This window comes from Idiotropiscis lumnitzeri, chromosome 11 (genome assembly GCF_059441095.1).
Source record: "Idiotropiscis lumnitzeri isolate Australia: NSW breed Sydney's pygmy pipehorse chromosome 11, RoL_Ilum_1.0, whole genome shotgun sequence".
Classification (NCBI taxonomy): Eukaryota; Metazoa; Chordata; class Actinopteri; order Syngnathiformes; family Syngnathidae; genus Idiotropiscis; species Idiotropiscis lumnitzeri.
Window position 1 is genome coordinate 6,225,446 of NC_142401.1, and position 20,837 is coordinate 6,246,282.

At 41.2% G+C, this 20,837-nt stretch overlaps 1 protein-coding gene across 2 annotated transcripts in view; it reads right to left on the reverse strand.

The window, feature by feature from the left end:
• Window positions 1-20,837, reverse strand: part of ptprt (protein tyrosine phosphatase receptor type T) — a 107,929-nt gene that overhangs the window by 16,206 nt on the left and 70,886 nt on the right. Inside the window, exons 19-25 of one of the 2 annotated variants that reach the window (XM_088308307.1) lie at window positions 16,525-16,554; window positions 12,520-12,674; window positions 10,240-10,320; window positions 9,635-9,670; window positions 5,563-5,655; window positions 5,276-5,385; window positions 4,348-4,435 (exon numbers count right to left, since the gene is read on the reverse strand). In XM_088308307.1, coding sequence (XP_088164433.1) covers window positions 4,348-4,435; window positions 5,276-5,385; window positions 5,563-5,655; window positions 9,635-9,670; window positions 10,240-10,320; window positions 12,520-12,674; window positions 16,525-16,554 — 593 coding nt within the window. The remainder of the gene's footprint in view (window positions 1-4,347; window positions 4,436-5,275; window positions 5,386-5,562; window positions 5,656-9,634; window positions 9,671-10,239; window positions 10,321-12,519; window positions 12,675-16,524; window positions 16,555-20,837) is intronic. The other variant, XM_088308306.1, reaches the window with a different exon arrangement.

The following is a 20,837-nucleotide window of genomic DNA, read 5'->3' on the forward strand; positions in this document are numbered from 1 at the left end:
AGTCATGCAAAATCTGTGATCCTCCGCGAAACCGTAACCTTAACCGTAACCGTAAACCTTCTTTTGGGGACGAATCCATTGACAAAGCTGCCATGATTGTTGATGAGCAGCAAAAATGAGATGATTAAATTTGGAATGTTAACTATGACATATATTGGAATGAAAATTCATAAATCCTAGGGACCGGTTCACGTTTATACAATGAGATGAATTTTCCTGTCTCACTTGTACTCATGTAAAACGCCCACTCCGATTTGTTTTCTTCTTAGCAAATAAAATGGGCATTAATCTCAGGAAATTGAAAGAAAATGTAAAGTTCTGATCCACACCAAATGCTGCTGCCAATTGGATTGTGCTCCAGCAAAGTGGGAGCAATGGCGCGTTTAGAGCGGAAGTGTGAGCGAGCCGCTGTTGTGGAGTTGAGATGGAGGGTGAAAAGTCACAAGGCCATTCCGTCATTAACAAGCACAACTCTTCTGCCGCGCTTTGCTTTCCTCCAGACCTCGTCCATCTCAATTGCAGCTTTCTCTTCTTTTAAACTTTCAGGGAAAAAAAAAAAAAAAAAGAAGACGTCTCCTCATCGTTATTGTACGAGTTTAGCGGAGGAAAAATTGGACTGGAGCTGACCTCGGTGTTTATAAGGCGCCCGCTGGAAAGAAACGAAAAAGATTTTTATTTTTAATTTTTAATTGGAGACATGGAGGTAGAGCACTGCACCGTGGTGATAATAATAATAATAATAATAATAATATTCCCTTTATTAGTCCCACAATGGGGAAATTCGAGATTCGAACCCAGGCCTCCTGGGGAGACTGGGTCCTGAACGCGGCGCCTTAGACCACTCGGCCATCCTGGCAGCCGATGCTAGCGGAGTGGCTAAAGCTAACTCCAGGTGAAAAATAAGAAATAACGATAAACTACAAATAGGATATGCGAGCACCCTGCTCTTGTTAGTGGAAATTCCTTGGGAAGCTAACGAGGAACTGAAGTGATGATATATATTTTTTTTTTTTTGGTAAAAGCTTGGAAGTGCTGAACAACACTTTTTTTTTTTTTGCCTCCTCTGCCCAAATCTTCAACACTCGCATAAACACGTGCACACACTCCTCATCCACTCCGCTTGCGTCCGTCATGGAGCTGGCTAATCAGTTAACTCGCCGCCGAGTCGTCCAAGCTGGAGGCGTTAGCGGCTTTAATAGACTGACTTCTGTGTGTGTGTGTGCGTGGGTGTGTGCGTGAGTGTGTGTATGCGCAAACTTGTTTGTGTGGTGTATGGACCACATATCCATCCGCCGACAACAGGCTGCAGCGTGTGTGTGCGTGTGTGCGTGTGCGCGTGTGTGCGTGTGTGGTGGAGGGTATTAAAGTGTGTAATAGCCTATTAAGTCCACAGCTCCCTCCAGCTGATGTGTCAAACAACTTGGAATGTTGACACTCACACAGGCACACACACACACGCACGCACGCACACACACGCACATGCAGTACACGCAACAGTACAGCGTAATGAAGAAGATTCCTAATCATGTTCGTGCGACCACTTCCAACCACGTTGGCAAACTTCTTCCGTCTTCTCAGGGAAGATTTCTTGAGACATTTTTGAATGTCGATTCATGGTGGCCATGTATAGCAAATAACCCGTTGCTACGTTAAACTGGCTTTGGGGGCTGAATTTTGCAAAATATTCGACGAGCCCGTGGAAAGGGGCAAAATGACCTTAAAAGTCAGCTTGGAAGCAAAACAGCACACATGTTGTGGCTACGTGGAGACGTTGTTCTGGTTATTAGTTTATGATGTCAAGTCTGAGTGGGTTCAAAGACTGAATTTTGGAAAAACGATAATAAAAATAAAAAAAATAATAAAAAACATATATATATATATATATATTAGTACTGTCAAGTGATTATTTTTTTAACTAATTAAAAAATTAATTACATTTCTGGGGAAGTAAATCAAACTAAGTTAATTGAGTTAAAATATTTAACTGAGTTAAAAAAAAAATTGGGATTAATCACCTGAGTTAACGCTTTAATTTTATATAGATATAATTTTTTTGAAATGGTGAGTTGTTAAACTGGCTTTGCAAAATTTTCAAAATGATTTAAAGCCTTGAAAATGTTCACGGTGAATCAAAACGGCACACTCGCGGTGTCTTTTCAGGCACGGCGTCATGAGTCAAGTCTACCAAATTGCATGCGGCTAAAATGAACTTAATGTCAAAAATATTCGAAGAACATCTGGACATGGCTAAAACGACACGAAATGTCCAATCTGATCCAAAATGGCAGACTTGCCGTGAGTTTTGGAGACTTTTTTTTTTTTTTGTGGGGCTCCGGTACGGGTCATGATTGAAATGTTGACCGGATGTCATGTTGCTCGAGAGGCTGACTTTTCTTCTTTGGTCGGCATTTGTGTAATGGCGACAGACTCTCATGAAGACTCATCAGACAGCATCAACGTTTCAAGCCATCATCATCATCATCATCAGCCTCCTCCTCCCACCCCTGGAAAGGTAATTTGACGGCACTAATTGTTCACTTCATCATATCGTCATCTTTCCAACGCAGCGGTGGTTCCAAACGCCGACTGCGCCGCAATCAGCGCTAACGAAGCGCAGCGCCGCAGTTCGTTAACGCCATTAGCCACAGCGCGCAGACTAGTTGCAGTTGTTTTTTTTTTTTTTTCAAATGATACTTAGCTTAATTTCATTTTTTCAAGTAGAAGACCGAACAAAATCACTTCTTGTAGAATGTTAAATGGTGGCAGCAGTAAAATGCATTTAGTGTTTTTTTTTTGTTTTGTTTTTTTTTCTGCGTTTGTCACTGAGCCTCATGATGTTGTTGCAAGCCACCAGAGGGATCTGTGATGTGGCAGCCATTTTGAAATCACACAATAGAAAAATAGACGTTATTTCTGAGTTATGTATGATTTTGTGAATGTGGCAGAACAAGTCGGTCAGGACAAAAGGAGGGTTTATAAATGGTGACCCAAAAATTGATTAAAAAAAAAAAAAAAAATTAAGAAGAGTTTTTACCTTTATTAATAAAATTATAGAAAGATGACCCATATATTTAACAAGCAGAAATTAGAAATGACATAATCAGACAAATCCCAACCTCTTGGGAAGCCCGACCAGAACTCACAAAATTGGGATTTAAAAACAACAAAAAAAAAAAAAAGGAAGCGAGGTGGACACAAGCGGCCCACACAGAAGCCAGAGGGTTAAAAAGGATTCAAGAAGATGCTTGCACAGTTGAAGAGCAGAAGCAAATTATCTTTTTCCCTGCGTGCAGCAAACACGAGCAGATCAATGTGCGGAATCTTACACAACGTTTGCTTGGCTTCCAGGAAGAAGACGAAGATGGAAAAAGGTGAAGTGGAGTTCAAGCTAAATGTTTTGCTGCGTGGTCTGATTGAGGCAACGCGGCGCTCGGCCTCCCCGGGGGGGCCTTTTGACGACATTTTCTTAAGAAAATGAGCTTTTGCGCGAGATGGACACTTTCCATTACCAGGCGGCCGGTAATTAAAACATTTGTGCTAATAGCAAATTCATCATCATTCCTGCAGGCCACGCAGACTTTGACAGCTTATTTCATTTCAGCGCGCTTTCATTTGAGAGCCTTCAGGTCTCCGTGTCGAGGCGCCGACACGACACGGAGACCTTTAATTATGTATGCGTGTCTCAAACGCACACGCGCGGGCGGCCCCAACCTGTCAGCGCCCACAATACAACATGGCCTTTAATGCATTTTTATACTTTTAAGGCTTGTCAAACCATTAATCGCTTTGTAATCTGCCTACTCGTGTATCGCAATGACTTAATTATATGACATGGTCGTTACACTTAAATTATTGGAACATTTGAAAAGAAAAAAAAAAGAAAAGAAACAAGTCGGCGCTGAGTTAAGAGATTTTTTTTTTTTTTTTTAATGGCAAGTTGTCACATCTTGCTGCTAAGCTCCGCCCACATCTTTGGACAATTTTGTGTATCTGTGTAGTATATTTTGGATGAAAAATACAAAGTTTGTCTTTGGAAATGGCCCTAAAAAGGCAGCTTCAAATTAATGCGACAGACTTTTTGAGGCGTTTTCGCCATGACTTTCCTGTTGTCGATTTATTTTTTACTTTTCTCCCAAAAAATGGCTGACTTTGTTTGTTTTTACAGGAAAAGCTACTTGAGACTTTTTTTGTGGGTCTACTTATGATGGACACTGCTCCTAAAACGGTGGACTAAACAAAGCCCCTTTACGTCTTCTTGACAAGAAGACAACTTTGCAAGTTCAAGTCAACGGCACAGGAAGCGAACAACACGAATCCTAACTGGAACAAAAGTGCGTCAGTACTCACAAGCGATGATGTTGCCATAGCGATTCTTGTTGCGGTTCTCATCTTTTTTGGCTGTTTCCCAGGGCGCCGTCTGTCCCTCCGCCAGAGCCTGAAACGCACACGCACGCACACTCGAGTTAGAAAAGGCGTAGGTATGAAAGCAGTGCATTATGGGAGCCGATACGCGGGCCTGATGCTTGGGGGGCTGGCCAGCATGCGGGAAAAACGTCCCATGAATATTTACTATGCCAAATACCAACGCAAGTAAGTCTGAATAACAGAAAATATGTCTCAAGTAGCAAACAAGTTGTTTGCACTTTTTGGAACTGGAAAAGTCCAGGACCAAAAAGATGAGTTTTTAAGTCGTGCCCTTAAATAAAGACCTTTTACACGCTCATGCATATCCATTTTTCTAAGATTGCTTTCGGGAGGAGTAGCTTACAAAAATGTATTTGTTCTTATAAAATTCATTCATATTTAAAATACATGACTTTTTCTTCCTACTACAATCTCGAATCATTACTTTAATCTGGAAAAAAATAAAGTTTAAATTATTTTTACTATATTTTTCATGGGAAAAAAAATAAAGGGAAATAAAAATGACAAGATTACACATTTTTGCTAAAAAAAAAAAAAGACAATTCACCTTTTACCCATATCTATTTTTTTCTGCGAAATAATTTCTCATGATAAACATTCTTAATCAAAATTAAATTTTTTCCCTCAAGAGATTACAATTAAATACTATTTAAAAAAAAAAATCCTGAAAAAAATACTAACCTTTTCTATAAAAATATGACCAACTTTGCAAATTTATTATTTTAGTCTGGAATGATTTATTCTTTGAAAAATATGATTCATTCTGGACTTTTATCAACCCGAAATATACCTTTATGCTTTCCTTCTGAGAAAAACAAAAAAGCTAATCTGAGTTGTTGTCGGCGTTCACCTCATATTCCTCCTTGAAGCCGTAGCCTTGTCCACATTTCATCTGCGTGATGTGTTGGAGGAGGTCAGCCACACGGATGGCCGGCTGGAACTGACCTGCCTGGAACTGACCTAAGGACCGACACGTAGACAAAAGTATCGGGACATGTCTGTCACTCAACCAGTCAGTCAGAGCACAAACCAATCCGATGTCTGACTGGACTCAATCGTCATTTTTGCCTTTTTCTTTTGCTTGGTTTGCTCACCAATTCCCACAACATGAACGTGAGTTGAATTTGGGCGACGTACCGCTTTGGTAGGCGAGCTCCACGGACTCGCGGCCGCCGTACGGGAAGCTCTGCAGCGTCAGGGAGGGCTGGGCGAGCGACGGCTGGCTGCTGTCTGTCAAGCGAGTTCGCAAAGACAAAATGGTTTGAAGCAAGCTATGTAAGGTCCCTTTGGCCCGTTTCCAGGAAAACCCAAGATTTTGTCCAATTGTTACCAAATTTGAAAAAAAAATTGTGATTGAGTCTGGGTGAAGAATAATGTTTGATCATTCACCATAAAAACACAACAAGTTCCCAAAACTTCTCCTGATGCTCTTTTAAACTCTCTAACTGAACGCTCCACTATTTAGCAACTGCTTTCAACTGTTAAACTGAATGGTGCACTATTTGGCAGCAACTTTTCACTCTTTAACTTAACAGTGCACTTTTTGGCACCAGCTTCTTGCTCTTTAACTTAATAGTGCATTGTTAGGCTGAAACAGCTTGCTGTTTAACGTAACAGTGCATTATTTGACAGACATTTCTCAATGATTAACTTAATGGCACACTATTTGGCTGAAGCTTCTCACAATAGCACCGTAGCTATCAGGTAAAGAAAGAAGGCAAAACCATATAGCAACTGTTGATTGACAATCTCCATGGAAACCAACGGGACATTTTGCTCCTTGTTATGAACCCGGTGTGACGTGATTAGAGTTTGAAGGTGTTTATTTTTAGTTCAAATGATTACATAGAGCTTGATTTGGTCCAGGTAGAAGAATGGGTCGTTAGTCGCGGGTTGGAGCCCAAGTGCACGACGGACACTATAGTTGTTGTTTAAGCGCACAAACTACGCACACACACACACACACACCCCTTTTGACCCACCTGTGGGGGTGTGTGTGCGCGAGGCAAGGTCACATGTGCATCAAGCCAGCCATGAAATGGAGTCATAGCCGCAGCTCCGCAACACTGATGATGATGAAGACATCTCTCTGCCACAGCGTGAGTGTGTGCGTGTGTGTGACTTATGCCTGCCGGGACCTTTCTGTTTCTTGTCCTTTAACGGTGCACGATTTGGCTTAACGTCTCACGCTTCATCTTAATGATACATTATATGGCTGACATCCTGACTGTTTAACTCAATGGTGCACTATTTGGCTGAAGCTTCTCATTGTTGAAGTAAATGCTGCACCATTTGGTGGAATCACAGTTTAAATTAATAGTGCATTATTTCAGACTTTTATAATTTACAATTTACTCACCGTTTAACATAATAGTGCACTGTTTTCCAGAGGCTCTTCATTGTTTTTATGAATGGTGCACTATTTGACAGAACCTTCTCACTGTTGATCGATTTTCCAGAAAATTCTCACTGTTTCTCTCAATAGTGCACTTTTTTCCCACTATTTGGCAGAAACGTCTTGCTGTTTACCTTAATGGTGCACTATTTTTCCGAATCTTTTCACTGACTATGCCGTGCACTATTTGACAGACACTTCTTACTGTTTATACTAATGGTGCACAATTTGGCACAGTGCAAAATGTATGAATCCTCCCAGGAATACAAATGGAAAAAGCTTTTCTTAACTCCTTTGCAAAGGATAAAGAGCACAAAGGGCAAAAAGAAACGAATACGACGACAGTGGATGTAATGCGTCCTATATAATATCAAATAGAAGCTGTGTAAGCAGAGAGTCAAGATGCATCTCTACCGACCGGCCGCACATAAAGGTTAAAAATGACTCTCTCTCAACCCCGCTCTCACCTTCAATTACCCAGCACTGACACATTACAGCCACACAAAATGGCTGCCATTAGCTATAATCACCCTGCATTCAGCTAATGCTATGCTGAATGAGACGGCGGGAGAATAATTGCCCATTCGGGGGGGAGCAAGAAAAAAAAAAACATTGAACCAGCCCAGAGCATCTTCCAAAGGCAAAGATGTCCCTGGCGAAAAAAAACCCCAAAAGAAAACGCACACTGGGCCTTAGTAGTGCAAATTTAAAAAGTACAAATGCTTTGTCATGTACTTGGTGAATTTTTCAGGTACAATTTTAGTACTGCATTTATTTTTAATTTTTATTTATTTTTTTTACGTTTGAATACATTTATGGTGGTAACTTCACCTTAAAAGAGAATTAAATGCATATTTCAAACAACCACACAACTTTTTCTTCTAATGCGCAGAGCAAAACGCCACCGGCGGGCTACTGAATAGCATCGACAACAACTGATATTTGAACACAAACAAGGCATTGACAATTATAGCGACACCGACAGACATATATTCTTTATCCTCTGCAAGAAATGACAAATTTTACTGCTATTCAGCGAGTCACTTGCAGTAGATGTGAAACTCTTCTTTTGTCTCAGCATGACTGTATTATACTGCCCCCAATGGCCAACGTGACACACACCAGATGAATTAATCATGATGCATAAGATGATTGATTATTATTATTATCGATTATAACGTTATTACTGTAATGTTCACTTTTCTAACGCACAATATTCTCGAGTGCTTGTTTCTTTTTTACAAAACACGTGACAAAAATGTGTGTTGCTTTTTGGGTCGGATTTTTCAATTCCATTGCAAAGATTTGAGACAAATTTTGAAAAGTGGTGACAAAAACTCAGAAGTTGTCAGAAAAGTAAATAATCAGGTAAAGAATGAACACGGGAAGCAAGTGTGCTTATTTTGCATACTTTGACCACATCTTGTTCTTTTCTGGAGTTTTCTCCCGCTCGCGTGACTTTGCGCCACCTCGCCACGGAAAAGCTGCGACGGGCTGTCCTTGCGGCGGCACAAAAGGCTGACGAGGATGACGACGAGGAAGACGCAGCGAAGGAAATTGATTGTGAGAGCCAGACGTGTTTGCACATAAAAGACGCGACATCGCACCGGCCTTCATCCTGATCCTCGGGATTTGCATGGCATCAGCGTTAACTCCCCCCGTGCGTGTGTGCGTGCGTGCGTGCGCGAAACCCTGGCGCACGCGTCCTGTTTGTCGCAGCAGAAAACGTTGGCGCGTCCTCGCGCTTTCCCGCTGAGGATTCGCGCCATTGCATTGTTGTGCGGCCAATCAGGCCGAGACAAACACCTGAGCCAAGCACAAAGACGGGCAGCTGCAGTACGATGCGTGCACGCGCGCTCACACTCTCACAAACACACTAAACAACACAACAGCACACGCTCAACCAGAAGCCACACACAACAAACAAATACAAAAGACACACAGGAAAAAAAGGCAAGAGGCACAGAAAACACAACAACACACATACACAAAGAAAAAAACACAACACACAAACAAATACACACGCACTCTCAAATACAAAAAATAGCAAAATACAGATCACAACACAAGTACACGCTCGCACACACACAGAAGCCACACCCACTTAGAGCACACTCCCAAATCACCACAACACAACCGAAGAGATGTACAATTTATTCACACCGAAAAACACACACTTATACACACAGACGCTCTCACACCTATGCACACGGAAACATGCCCAACACACACACACATGCAGCTAAACCCCAGCGCGCTTGGCATGGCGGATTTAGCAGAGCTCCTCGGTGCCGCCTTTGATCCGTCAATGTGCACGCGTCTTTCTCTTTGTCGTAAAAGAACATTCTCCTCGCAGCTCGTTTTCCACAAACCACTCAAATGTGCGTAAATGTGTCAGAAGAAAATCCTTTCCGACACTCGTTTGGAGTCTCTGTCGGTAATATTGCACTTCAGTATAAAAAAAAAAAAAAAAAAAGATTGTCACCCTTTGCATCAATTAAACGATCATGGTGCTGTTGCCCACTTTGGCCACCAGGGGTGCAATAAGAGACAGATGGATATACTGTACATGGACATTTCATCTCCTCTCAGAGGATAGCGAACATGAGTGAGAGTGCACTACTCAAAAGTCTGGTCGCTCGTATCTATACTCTGAATTAAGAGGCATCCATCGATATTGCATGGTTGAAATTTTGTAGTAATTGGACAAAATCTCGAGTATTAATTCATCTTTGAAAGACCCCCGCAAATGGGTCAATTGCAGAAACACACAGAGTGAAGTGAATGCTAATGCTAAGATGACTTTTGTCTTACCCAGTGATGCGGTGGCAGGTACAGGCTCTTTAGACACTGTGGAAGACAACAACACAATAATCAAAAACCAAAACAACAACGTCGCCATGACAACTGAAGAGATGTGGTGTCATTGATCACACTAGATTTTTCCTACAGCAATTTTAAGTAGGAATAGTAAGAATGACTTATGTTTACCACCACTCGGATCAGCCTGAGCTGCTAAATTGGCATTAATAAATATTCAGAAAAAAAAAGTTTAGGGGGCTGCCCTTGTGGAATTCAAGTTTAGTTCAGAAAGCCCAATACCGACAATTCCATGAATAAAATAAAAAAAAAAAAATCCGTCCATCATGTTTATGTCCCATTTTTGGTGTGCTGGAGTCTCTTAGAATTCTTGAATTACAATTAATTTAATTAATTAATTTGAATTCTTTTAAATATCCTATACTTCTTCAATATAATTAGAAACAATTATTGTGCTTGAATATTTTTCAAAAACATGGATCCTGATGGGAGCCTACTATGCAATTTTTCCACCTTGAATGTCTCAACATGAAGGAAAAAGACTTTTTTTGCCAGTGAAGAGTGTGTTTGCGTGTGCGTGTGCGTGTGTGTGTGTGTACCAGAGTAGTAGGAATTGAGCAGGGATTTGCTCTGCAGCGTCTTGCTTCCCTGCATGGAGAAGGAGCAAGAAGAGGGGGAGGCTGAAGGGGAAGAAAAAAAAGAGGAGGATGAGGAAGGGGAGGTGAAGAGCAGGTGAGATGGAAAACAGCCGCAGCAGCGGGAAGCAAGATGAGGAAGCAGGAGGATGCAGAAAAAGGGGAGGGGGGAAGAAAAGGCGTAAGTAACCTCATAGGAGAAAAATATCACAGAACGCCTTGAAAGGGGGGGGGGGGGCGAGATCAATCGTCTATATTCAAAACAAAGCAGCAACAAGGCGTTAGCGCTAATAGCGACACAGATTGAATTGCCAAAAGAAAACACGCCACACTTTGATTGTGCGCACAAAGACGGGAAACGGCGCAACAACAGCAAAAAAACGCTTTGATCCTTTCTTCTCCCAAGTTAGCTCGCTAATGCTAACAACAAAGCGGTGTGCTTTAGCTGGTTTGACTGGCCCGAAAATGCAAAAGAAGGAAACACGGCTGCATAAAGACACAATTGCCTGTGTAACATTCAACTCAACTCAACTTTATTTTGAAAGCACTAAAAAAAAAAATAATCATAAAAAAAAAAAAAAAAAAACACAGCTGCATGGAAAGCGCTATACATAAATCAAAAAACTAATTAAAACACAAAAACAGTAGACATCTTAAAAAAAAAAAAAAAAAACAGCCAAGTCTCATTCTGAGTCGAAAGCAAAATAATAAAAAGGTGTTTTAAGATGAGTTTGAGATAGAAAGGGAATTGGCCGAAAGCTGAAGGTCATTTCAAAGAGAGCAACCGGCAACGGAAAAGCTTGATGATCCCCTCTGAGGATCTGCTTAGTCCTCGGTACCTCCAGTAGCGTCTGCTTCACTGCTCTGAGGCACCGGGGCAGGTGCATCGGGGTGAAGGAGCTCAGAGAGGTAAGTTGAGGCCAGACCATTTCAAGACATAAGAGACTAATAAACACATTTTAAAATGAAGTCTAAAATAATACAGGGAGCCAGTGAAGGAAGGCCAGAATGAGAGTTTGGTGCTCCGCTCTCTGATTAGCAGCATTTTGGACCAACTGGAGACACTTGATTGAAGACTGGCTGACTCCAAAATAAAGTGCATTACAGTAATCCGGCTGAGGTAACGAAGGCAAAGATTTCTGTAATAAAAGGAGAAGCTTTACCTACAACAGCTGCCCAAGATTTAAAAAAAAAAAAAAAGCAAAGAAAGGAAATACTTTCTTAAGATGGAACCCACTGACAGCAAATACAATGAAAAAAAAAATCCAAGGCCCCAAAATTGAACCTTGTGGAACACCACACGACAGTGGGACAGACTGGAAGTCAGAGCAGAGCCACCAAGGCTGACTCAAAATGACCTGCCAACCAAATAAAATCGAAACTCTTCAAGAGCACTACCACTAATGCCCAGCTGGTGCTGCAAACGAGCCAACAAAATACTGCGCACTAACAATTCAGGAATCTCCCGGAATTCCCGATGGGCCAGGTTGGAACTCTGTTCGTAACCCAACTTTAACCAGCAAACAAAATTACGCGCTGACAACAACTCTCTTTGTGAGAAGTTAAAAAATGAGAGACAAACGGATGTGCAACTCCATTAGTATGCCAAGATCAAACATTAAGCAAAGAGACGCAGGTGCAAGTGCAGTGCTGACAAAGTACCGTTTTTCTTCCTTTCCTTCTTCCTTTCTCTCTTCTCGGCTAACCTTGGCTTTCAATGGCTAAGCACTCCCAAAAGGCCAGTGTGACATTTTCAAGAGAAAAATGCCCTCCTATATGCTTCTGTCTAATTATGGGGAACACGTGCACGCGCGGGCGCGCACACACACACACACACACCCACACACACACACACATATGCGCAATCATTACAGCGGAGAGAAGTCTAAAAGTATAGACGGATGATTTTGACTTTTAGTCTTGGTGAAAGAACACAAAAAGTATTGGGAAACTTCAACTAAGTGAAAAGTGAAGAAAATTGGAGAGTTTGGACAAAAGTATTGGGCCACATCCAAGACAATCCCAAACAAATTGGGACATATTTTGGAGGATATAAACTAGTGGGACCAAGTACAGAACCCTGAGGGACTCCATTTTAGGGCATTTTAATACTATGTGTCGCAAAACTCCTGAACCCCTTGACATCACCATAGTTCAGGAGACCAAATACCGAGATGAATGATTCAAGCATAGAGAAGGAATTCGACATTCCTCGCAAGTCCTTTAGCTCGTGAATAAACTTACTGAATCCGTTGAGGTCCTGGCTGGAGGTGGAGAAGGGGTCGTCTTTGTGCAGCGTGCTGACTTTGGTGGTGCTCTTGTCAGCCGTGTTGACCGGGCCCATCTCCCTCTGCTGAGTGGAGCTGCTTGCCGTCTCCTTGTGCTTCTTGGCCAACTTCCTGTTGGCATGAACCACACAAAGCAAGAGTGTGACTGGTTCAAACAAGAGAAATTATCCTGTATCCAAATTTCGGCGATACTCGATTTTCAAATTGTGAGGTAGGAAAAGGAGGGATGATGGGAACAAGAAGGAGGTAAAGATGATGAAGCGAGAGAAAACATGCATGGCTACACAACACACTCGCAGCCTAACTCGCCTTCAAAGCTCTGTTGGCAACGATCGGTGAAAGCGTCACGGGTGGACAACTGTTTGCCGGCTGACCTCAAACTGACCCCAAGCAAATTGCTTGGAAAAAGTAATAGCACATTCCACACAGTAGGGAAGCATTTTTTTTTTTCACAGCGTTTCCAATTTCTGCATGTAGTGGTTCCCCAATAGAAATGCGGCAAAATTCGGCCGTTCATGAGAGTCTAACATGCTTCCACCCTGAATGAAATGTGATGGGCAAATGAAGCTTCAAATCTGCTTCATGAACCAGTTGTAGCATTTTTGGACTCCTCTAGATGGCACTCTCTGCTCAACATTGGACTGAAAAGCACAATGAATTGCCATCAGTGCCATCTAGAGGACTCAAAAATACAGCAGCTGCTTCAAGAAGCAAATTTGAAGCTTCATTTTCTCATCACTAGTAATAGCACATTTCATTCAGGGTGGAAGCATGTTTCAACCGCGTTTCACATTTCTACATGCAGCAGATCACAACCAGCTCGCTGAAATCGAAAACTAACTTTTTGTTCCCAAAGTCGAGGGGCACGTTTAAGACCCCTGAGGTACAACGCACAAATGCGAACCTGGTTTGCCCGGGCAATCTTGTTAAAAAAAAACTTCACTGTGTCTGCAAATTTGGCAGAAGGCGGCAAACACTCCAAGGGATGGCACTTAATAGCGAATTGCTTTGAAAAGTAATAGCGCATTACATAAAATGGGGATTGATGTTTTGCCCAAGTTTCACATTTCTCTATAAAGTAAATCAGAAGTAGAAGCATCCTGAAATTAGGCGGATGAAGACACTGAGTCCAAGAGATGAGACTTAAATAACGAGTCGCTCAGAAAAGTAGGAACTAGGGCTGTCAAAATTAAAGCATTAACTCAGGTGATTAATCCCAAAAAATTAACTCAGTTAAATATTTTAACTCAATTAACTCAGTTTGATTTACTTCAAAAAATAATTTGCATACTTTGCAAATATTGTGCCATATTAGCTGTACATCTTTAGCAAGTCTCAGAACAAAACCACTGGGAGTGTGGCGCTTGTGGGCACTTTTGACAAATGTTTCGAAGAAAAATGCCTGTAAAGAAATCTATAAGAACAGTCTTTGAATTAAATATACTTCATATTTGGTGATTTTGCATCAATTCCAAGATATTATGCAAGTAAATATCTGTTACAAGCTTCGCAAAAAATAGTAGTTGAAAAATGCGATTAATCGCGATTAATCTTTTGAGATTAATGAGTTAAAAAAAATTAATCACGTGACAGCACTAGTAGGAACATATTTCATAAAGGATGGATGCAGGTACTGACCAAGTTTCACATGTCAGCATGCAGCAATGTCCTCACATTTCCCGCTACAACTTATTATACGCAAGTATGAAAAGCATACCAAATATTAATGATATGCGTACTGCATTTCAAGATCTGAAGAATGAGACCAAAATCTTCACCTTCGGGAAGTTTCCTTACATTTGCGTACACACAGCGTAGCGGGCAAATGGTTCTCGACGGCGCACGTTCCCGCGCTAACGGCAAGTCGTAAGGAGCAATGGCGTCTGCTATCCCGGCTCACATTCATCCTGTTAATGGACTCGTTTCAATGACAAATTCCGTGCATATTGTAAGTGGCAATGAGCGCGGCCTAATCCCTCTCCAATGAATGTCACGCACGCGGCAGTTCATTAAGCGACGAGGTGAGGAGAGTGGGAGCCGACCGCTCCGGGAATCATGGACTACTTTGTGCCCCCGGAGCGTTAATTGCCGCCATTTGATGCGTCGATAACGAGCGACGCGTGGATGTTTTTTAGGAGGCGACGAGGCGAGCGCTGCGCCCCCCCCCCCCCCCCTTCTTCGCCGTTCGGCGCCGTTGTCTGGGAGCCAGATGAGATGAAGCGAGGCCACTTTGGGGGAACCGCTGAGATAAAACACTGCCTCTTAATTGGCGCTCATTTGCTACATTAGCTATCCTGAAAGGTTCGTTTAGCTAACGAGCTCCAGGTTCAAATCATCACAACTTCTTTGTCGTTTGTTTTTTTTTTTGTCAAATGGATTAATGATGAAGACATTTTAGGTTCTGGAAGATCAAGACTGAGAGCGTGTTTCAACGAACATTTCTGAAGTCATAAATAGAAGTCAGATTAGATTTGTGTAAAGATGAAAATTGTAGAGGGTTGACAAGAAAATTATTACAGACATCCCCTGTTATAGAAATGTAATAACAAAAATCCACAGCTACGGAATTTAATGGCCCCAAAAATGGTTTCCAAATGCCCACTGAAGCTAAAAAAAAATAATAAAAAAACGAAGACAAAGTTCCTCAAATAACTTCAACATGGTTCCGCTTCACTAAAATGCCACGAGAGGGCGGCAAGGCCCTATTTTTCTCTAAATGTAGCTCCTTCGCTCACGTCAACAGAGTTTCTTGCTGCCAAGATGTGGCAAAATGGTGGCAAAGTACTACTTTTGCCCAAACAAAGCCCTTCAATCAACTCAAAATGACGTCTTCTAACAAAAAATGGACTGTGTCTTTTTGCCAGAGCTGCTTGAGAGTTTTCAACTTATGATCGACGCTGACAATATTTTAAATCAAACTGGCTTTGGGGGCCGGATTCTTAGAACTCCTTTCGAAGGAACAGCCAAGAGGACAATAAAATTATCATTTCGAACCAAAATAGAACACTTCTTGTCTTTTCACAAATTGCTTATTAAGACTTTTTTTGTGGGTCTACTCACGATAGACGTCCCAAATGCTATGTTGCTAAATAAAAGTGGCTTGGTGGGATGAATTTTTCAAACATTCTGGGGCTCAAAGAAAAAAACAACGATGAGGAAACAAAACCTCCGAATAATCCCTCAAAATCAATACGCTTCTTGCTTCAGAAACAAAGCGCTGAAAATCTTAGAGGAGGCGGTGGATTAAATCCTCCTTAATCTCGTCATTTTGACATTTCTCGCTCGTTGATTGTAATCTCGATTAGATGCGGCTGCTGTGACGAATATGTACGTTGGATTGGATTATGGGGGTCGCCCCGCGGAGCGCGCCGCAGGTTCGCCGCCTTGTTGTTTTGTTTTGTTTTCTCGGAGAGTGACAAGTCGTGACATTGGGGACCTTCAAACCTGGCGTATGAAGGCGGGAGCCGCCTGAAAATAACCCGAAGCCAAGCCCTCGACTTTGGAGGCGGCTAGAGGGGCAGCTGGAGGCCAAACCCAAACAAACTTTCATGTTGCCGTCACCGGGTGGCAGTCAGACGCAGCTCGGGGAAGACGGCAGGACGTCAACATGCGAGCCAGTGGGTGGAAAATGTTGATTCATAAGAAAGATAAAAACAAAAACAACAACTATAAAGCGATTCCGATTGAGAAGAGTGGGACAAAAGCCCAATGTTGAAATTCATAACGTTTTTGGGACTGAAGTGATTGCCTCAAAAGGTTGCGCAACAAAGTTTTAAGTTCATTCTGGTCATATAGACAGAGATAATTTTATTTTATTTTTTTTGCAAGTACTATCTGTTGTAACAGCATGTGCAAAAATATTGGAACACATACGGCTTGTATGAATTTTGTTGTTTGGCAAAGTGTGAGGCAGGTAAGCAGAGGAGGAATGAGCATGTCGGGTCACGATGCGTTTACTTACAGGTAATAAGAGTAGGAATAAGCATGTCTTCTGAAGCGTGGTGAAGGTGAAGGCCCGTGATGAGCAAAGAAGAAGGAAGACAAGCGACAACCCAGAAGAAGGACAAACACAACCAGTCAATTGATTAGTGCATGGCGGGAACCGCACTTTCTGCTTCTAGTTTGGATTTCATCATTATCGATGTTATTATTATTGTCATTATTATTACCAGCATTACCGGTATTACTAGGAGTTATTTTGGTATAAGTCATGTTTTTTTTTTTTCATTATTTTCTATTTTATTTAAGTGTGGTAGTGAACATTTTTGGTGCAAATAAAAAAAATTAAGTATTTTATTGGACATATATACATTTAAAAAATATATAGTTTATTTATTTATTCATTTATTTATTTATTTATTTATTTTTCTATTTATTTATTTATTTTTTCATTTATTTGAAAATAACTAATTGTTAAGTAGTCATTTTAATCCACTTAATTGGAGCTCCTTTGCTAAAATGTTAGTAGTATTATAATCACCGGTGTTATTTATTTAGTTTTAATTTGATATCTTTTAATGTTCATATTTTGCATGCAAAATCGTTTTTTTTTTTAGTAATGAAAAAAATGCTGGAATAAAAACACTTTTTACTAGAAATGTGTCCAAAAATGCAATTGAGTTCATATTCAGTGTTTTTTTTTTTTTTTTTTTTTGTGTGTTGTTCGCTTTTGCCACTAAAGATTTTTTTCCCCCCCGTCAAGATGATGTGCGGCCATAAAAAAGAAAAAAGATGTTGATGTTTTCCATCACCCGCCGAGAGCAAAGGAAGACAAAAAAGAAGAAGAGTAGACAGAAGAACAAAGAAAGAAGAGAAGATGAAAGGAGAATCGAACGCGTGGCGTGATGACATGTCGGTTCCAGGATCGATGCCCGCATTCCCGAGAGCGGAACGCAAACACACACACACGCACACACACATTCACCGTGTCACTCGCTCAACCACTCTGTTAACAACAAAATTGATTTTTTTTCCTTTACTAGGCTGTTGGTTGAGCAAAAAAAAAATTATTGGTTGTGACGTTAACAGACAATGTTGGGTTGGACTTTAATTTGAGGTGTGACTTGCATCCAGAGATCTTTGACTTTAATAAATGGTAGAAATCGGTGCCACATTTAAGCAAGAAACAGACAAATTTTTTTTTTTGAGGGGGGAGTGATTATGTCAACAGACACGCTTGTTTGAAAGAATAATTTCAGTTCTGGAAAGCGCTTGTCAAGCACTGTAATTTGAGGTATGACTCGCTGTCATTTGTCGTGTCACGTTTTATCAAACTCGTTTGTGCGTTAAATAAGCGCGATACTTCTACGAGATTTTCAATCAGAATAAAAGCGTGGACAAAATAATGCACCAAAGTAACACCTTTTATTTGGCTTGTTTGAAATGAGGATGAATTTAATTTAATTTAATTTAATTTATTTTAATTTAATTAAATTTTCAAGCTAAACCAAAACCGCATTTTTTCATCATGGCGACATGAGACAAGGTTGGATTGAAAATAGAATTAACATCAGTTTTGGAATGTGTTTATTTTATTTAAGAGATGACCTGCATGAAGCTCATACGAATGTTTCGAAAGTCGTTGAAGTCGATAATATTTCCAAGCAAAAAAATTATTATTTTTTTTTTTTGGGTCGAGTGCGTCATTGATAAAAACACACGACGGTCATCAAGCGCCTTGATTCAAAGTGTAACTCGATGTGGTTTGTCCCGTCAAATTTATCGTGCTGATTTGCAATTTTAATAAGTAGTCGAGTTTTTTTTTTTTTTTTTTTCCAAGCAAGCAAAGTTTTTCGATGCAGCAGGAAAGAACAAGACGCGTGTCACTTTGGCAGCACGGCGTAGCTCCCCCCTCGCTGACATACGGCAGGAAGCTTTTTAACGGGCCGCTTTGCCGACGGCCTCCTCGTGATGTTAATAAAGTGCAGAGCGCCTCGAGCGGCGCCGTAAAAGCCGCACATGTTAAAAGTGGCCATAAATATTCATACGGCGCCGAAAAAACACTCGGCCGGCTTGCGTGCGTGTGAGAACGGAAGACAAAGAGGCAAATTTGACGTCGCAGGCAGGGAGCACTTGCTGAGCTCATCCACAAGGCACATCACATCCTAAAGCCATTTTATGAGATCATAATTAATAACGGGAAAATGCATTTTTCAATAGGAAGATATAAAAAACAGCAATGCTGCAGACTGGAAATTAATTGAACCTCATCCATCCATCCATCTGTACCGCTTCTCCTCACTAGGGTCGCGGGGGGTGCTGGAGCCTATCGCAGCTATCTTCGGGCAGTAGGCGCTGGACACCCTGAACTGGTTGCCAGCCAATTGCAGGGCACACAGAGACGAACAACCATCCGCACTCACACTCATACCTAGGGGCAATTTCGAGTGTTCAATCGGCCTGCCATGCATGTTTTTTGGAATGTGGGAGGAAACCGGAGTACCCGGAGGAAACCCACGCAAGCACGGCAAGAACATGCAAACTCCACACAGGATGACCGGAGCCGGGATCGAACCCACGCCCGATGCTGTCTCTCACTGTGAGGCCAGCGTGCTAACCAGTCGGCCACCGTGCCGCCCATTAATTGAACCTTCACGAGTGAAATGATTGATATGAGAGAAGATGTCCGAAATAAATCAATACATTTTCAATTCATATTTTTGAAATTATGTCCTGAATATAGTCATTAGTGAAAAGTTGAATAGTTAGAACTGGTTGAGGAATCTGGAAAAATCTGTCATATTTGAGAACTTTTTGAAAAGCGAATTTGGGAATTTTGTGAAACGTGAGAAATAGAATCTGTAGAATTTCTTGACTCATTTGGGGAATTTTGTCAGAGAGAAACAGTCAAATCTACATTTTTTTTTTTCCGGGGGGTGTCCTGAATAAGCTACATGAAGTGCATCATTTTCACCAAGCATGATTAGCGGATGGAAAAGCCCACCATAAAATCCCCAGACGGCAAGTAAATCAGCCTTTTATGACCAAAATCTGCAAGGTGGTTTACACTTTTTTTTTCATGCCAACTGCACGCTACAGTACGTGGATACCTTTCATTTGCTAAGAAGCAACATGACACATCATCGTTTTAATTACGCAAAGTTGCATTATTGCAGTTGAACCGTGGACTCGTGGACAGCTGCCACCTGCTGACTATTTTTGCTGACTTTGCTTCACATCTTCACATTTATTAACGTACAGTCACCATTCACACCTGCATATATAATAGTTAGACGTAATATATGGCTGCTGACTTGGGGTGACATCAGTATAGACAGCATGGATTTGTTTACGGAAGCTGTCTGGTATGACTTGCCACATAGAGGACGGTAAAATGAAACTCTTGCTGACTTTTGCTGTTAATGAGTGAAAATGTGTTGGCTTTATTGCCAACTATTACTGCTGACTTTTGTACAGATCTGTGTATAGAGATAGTAATGTATTTTTCAAGTACAGTTGAAATACCTATACCTGTGTAATAAAGGAAGTATGACACACGCAAGGTCGTCCCATGCATAAATGCTGCCGACTAGTATTGCTGACTTTTCACAATACCGTACTTGGTATAGATTCTTATTTTATTTTTATGCGAATGGGGTATCTGCGTCACCGAGATGCCATTAATGAGAAATTTAAAATCAAATTACAAAATTGGACGTATTGCAGTATTTATGAATGATACTGCTGACTATTGTTACCAACTTTTTTCATGAACTTGATTTTTGTTTTTTATCATTATTACAGTATTTCCTTTTTTTTTTTGGGGGGGGGCTTCCACTTTTCTGCTACAAAACTGTAATCTCCTTATTTCCAAACTACTAAAGACTGAACGTCGGATAATGAATGGATGTATTCTATTCTCTATTCTGTTTTTCTATCGGATCTTTTTCTATTCTGTGGGCCAAATATCGGCCAGAGATTGAGATGTTGCGTTTTAGTTGAGGGAAAAAAAGGGACATAAAGACAGCATAGGGAGTGAGGGGGTGTGATGGGCAAAAAAAACAAAACAAAAAAAACGTTCAGACATGACTGAATTTATTTTTTTCTCGCACATCTCCGATTTCTCAGCCTACGTTTTGTGAAGACGTTGCTTCATGCCATTAGACAGAAGAAACTTTCTTCCAACAATGGTGACACACTAACGATAGGGCGTCCAAGTTGGCTAACGACTCGCAGCCGATTTCCCCGGCGGGAGTGAAACGAGCACTTTTCAGCCACTTAGCCACAAGCGAACCAGGCGTGCTAGACGAGGCTAAAGGTCCGGACAAAATGACG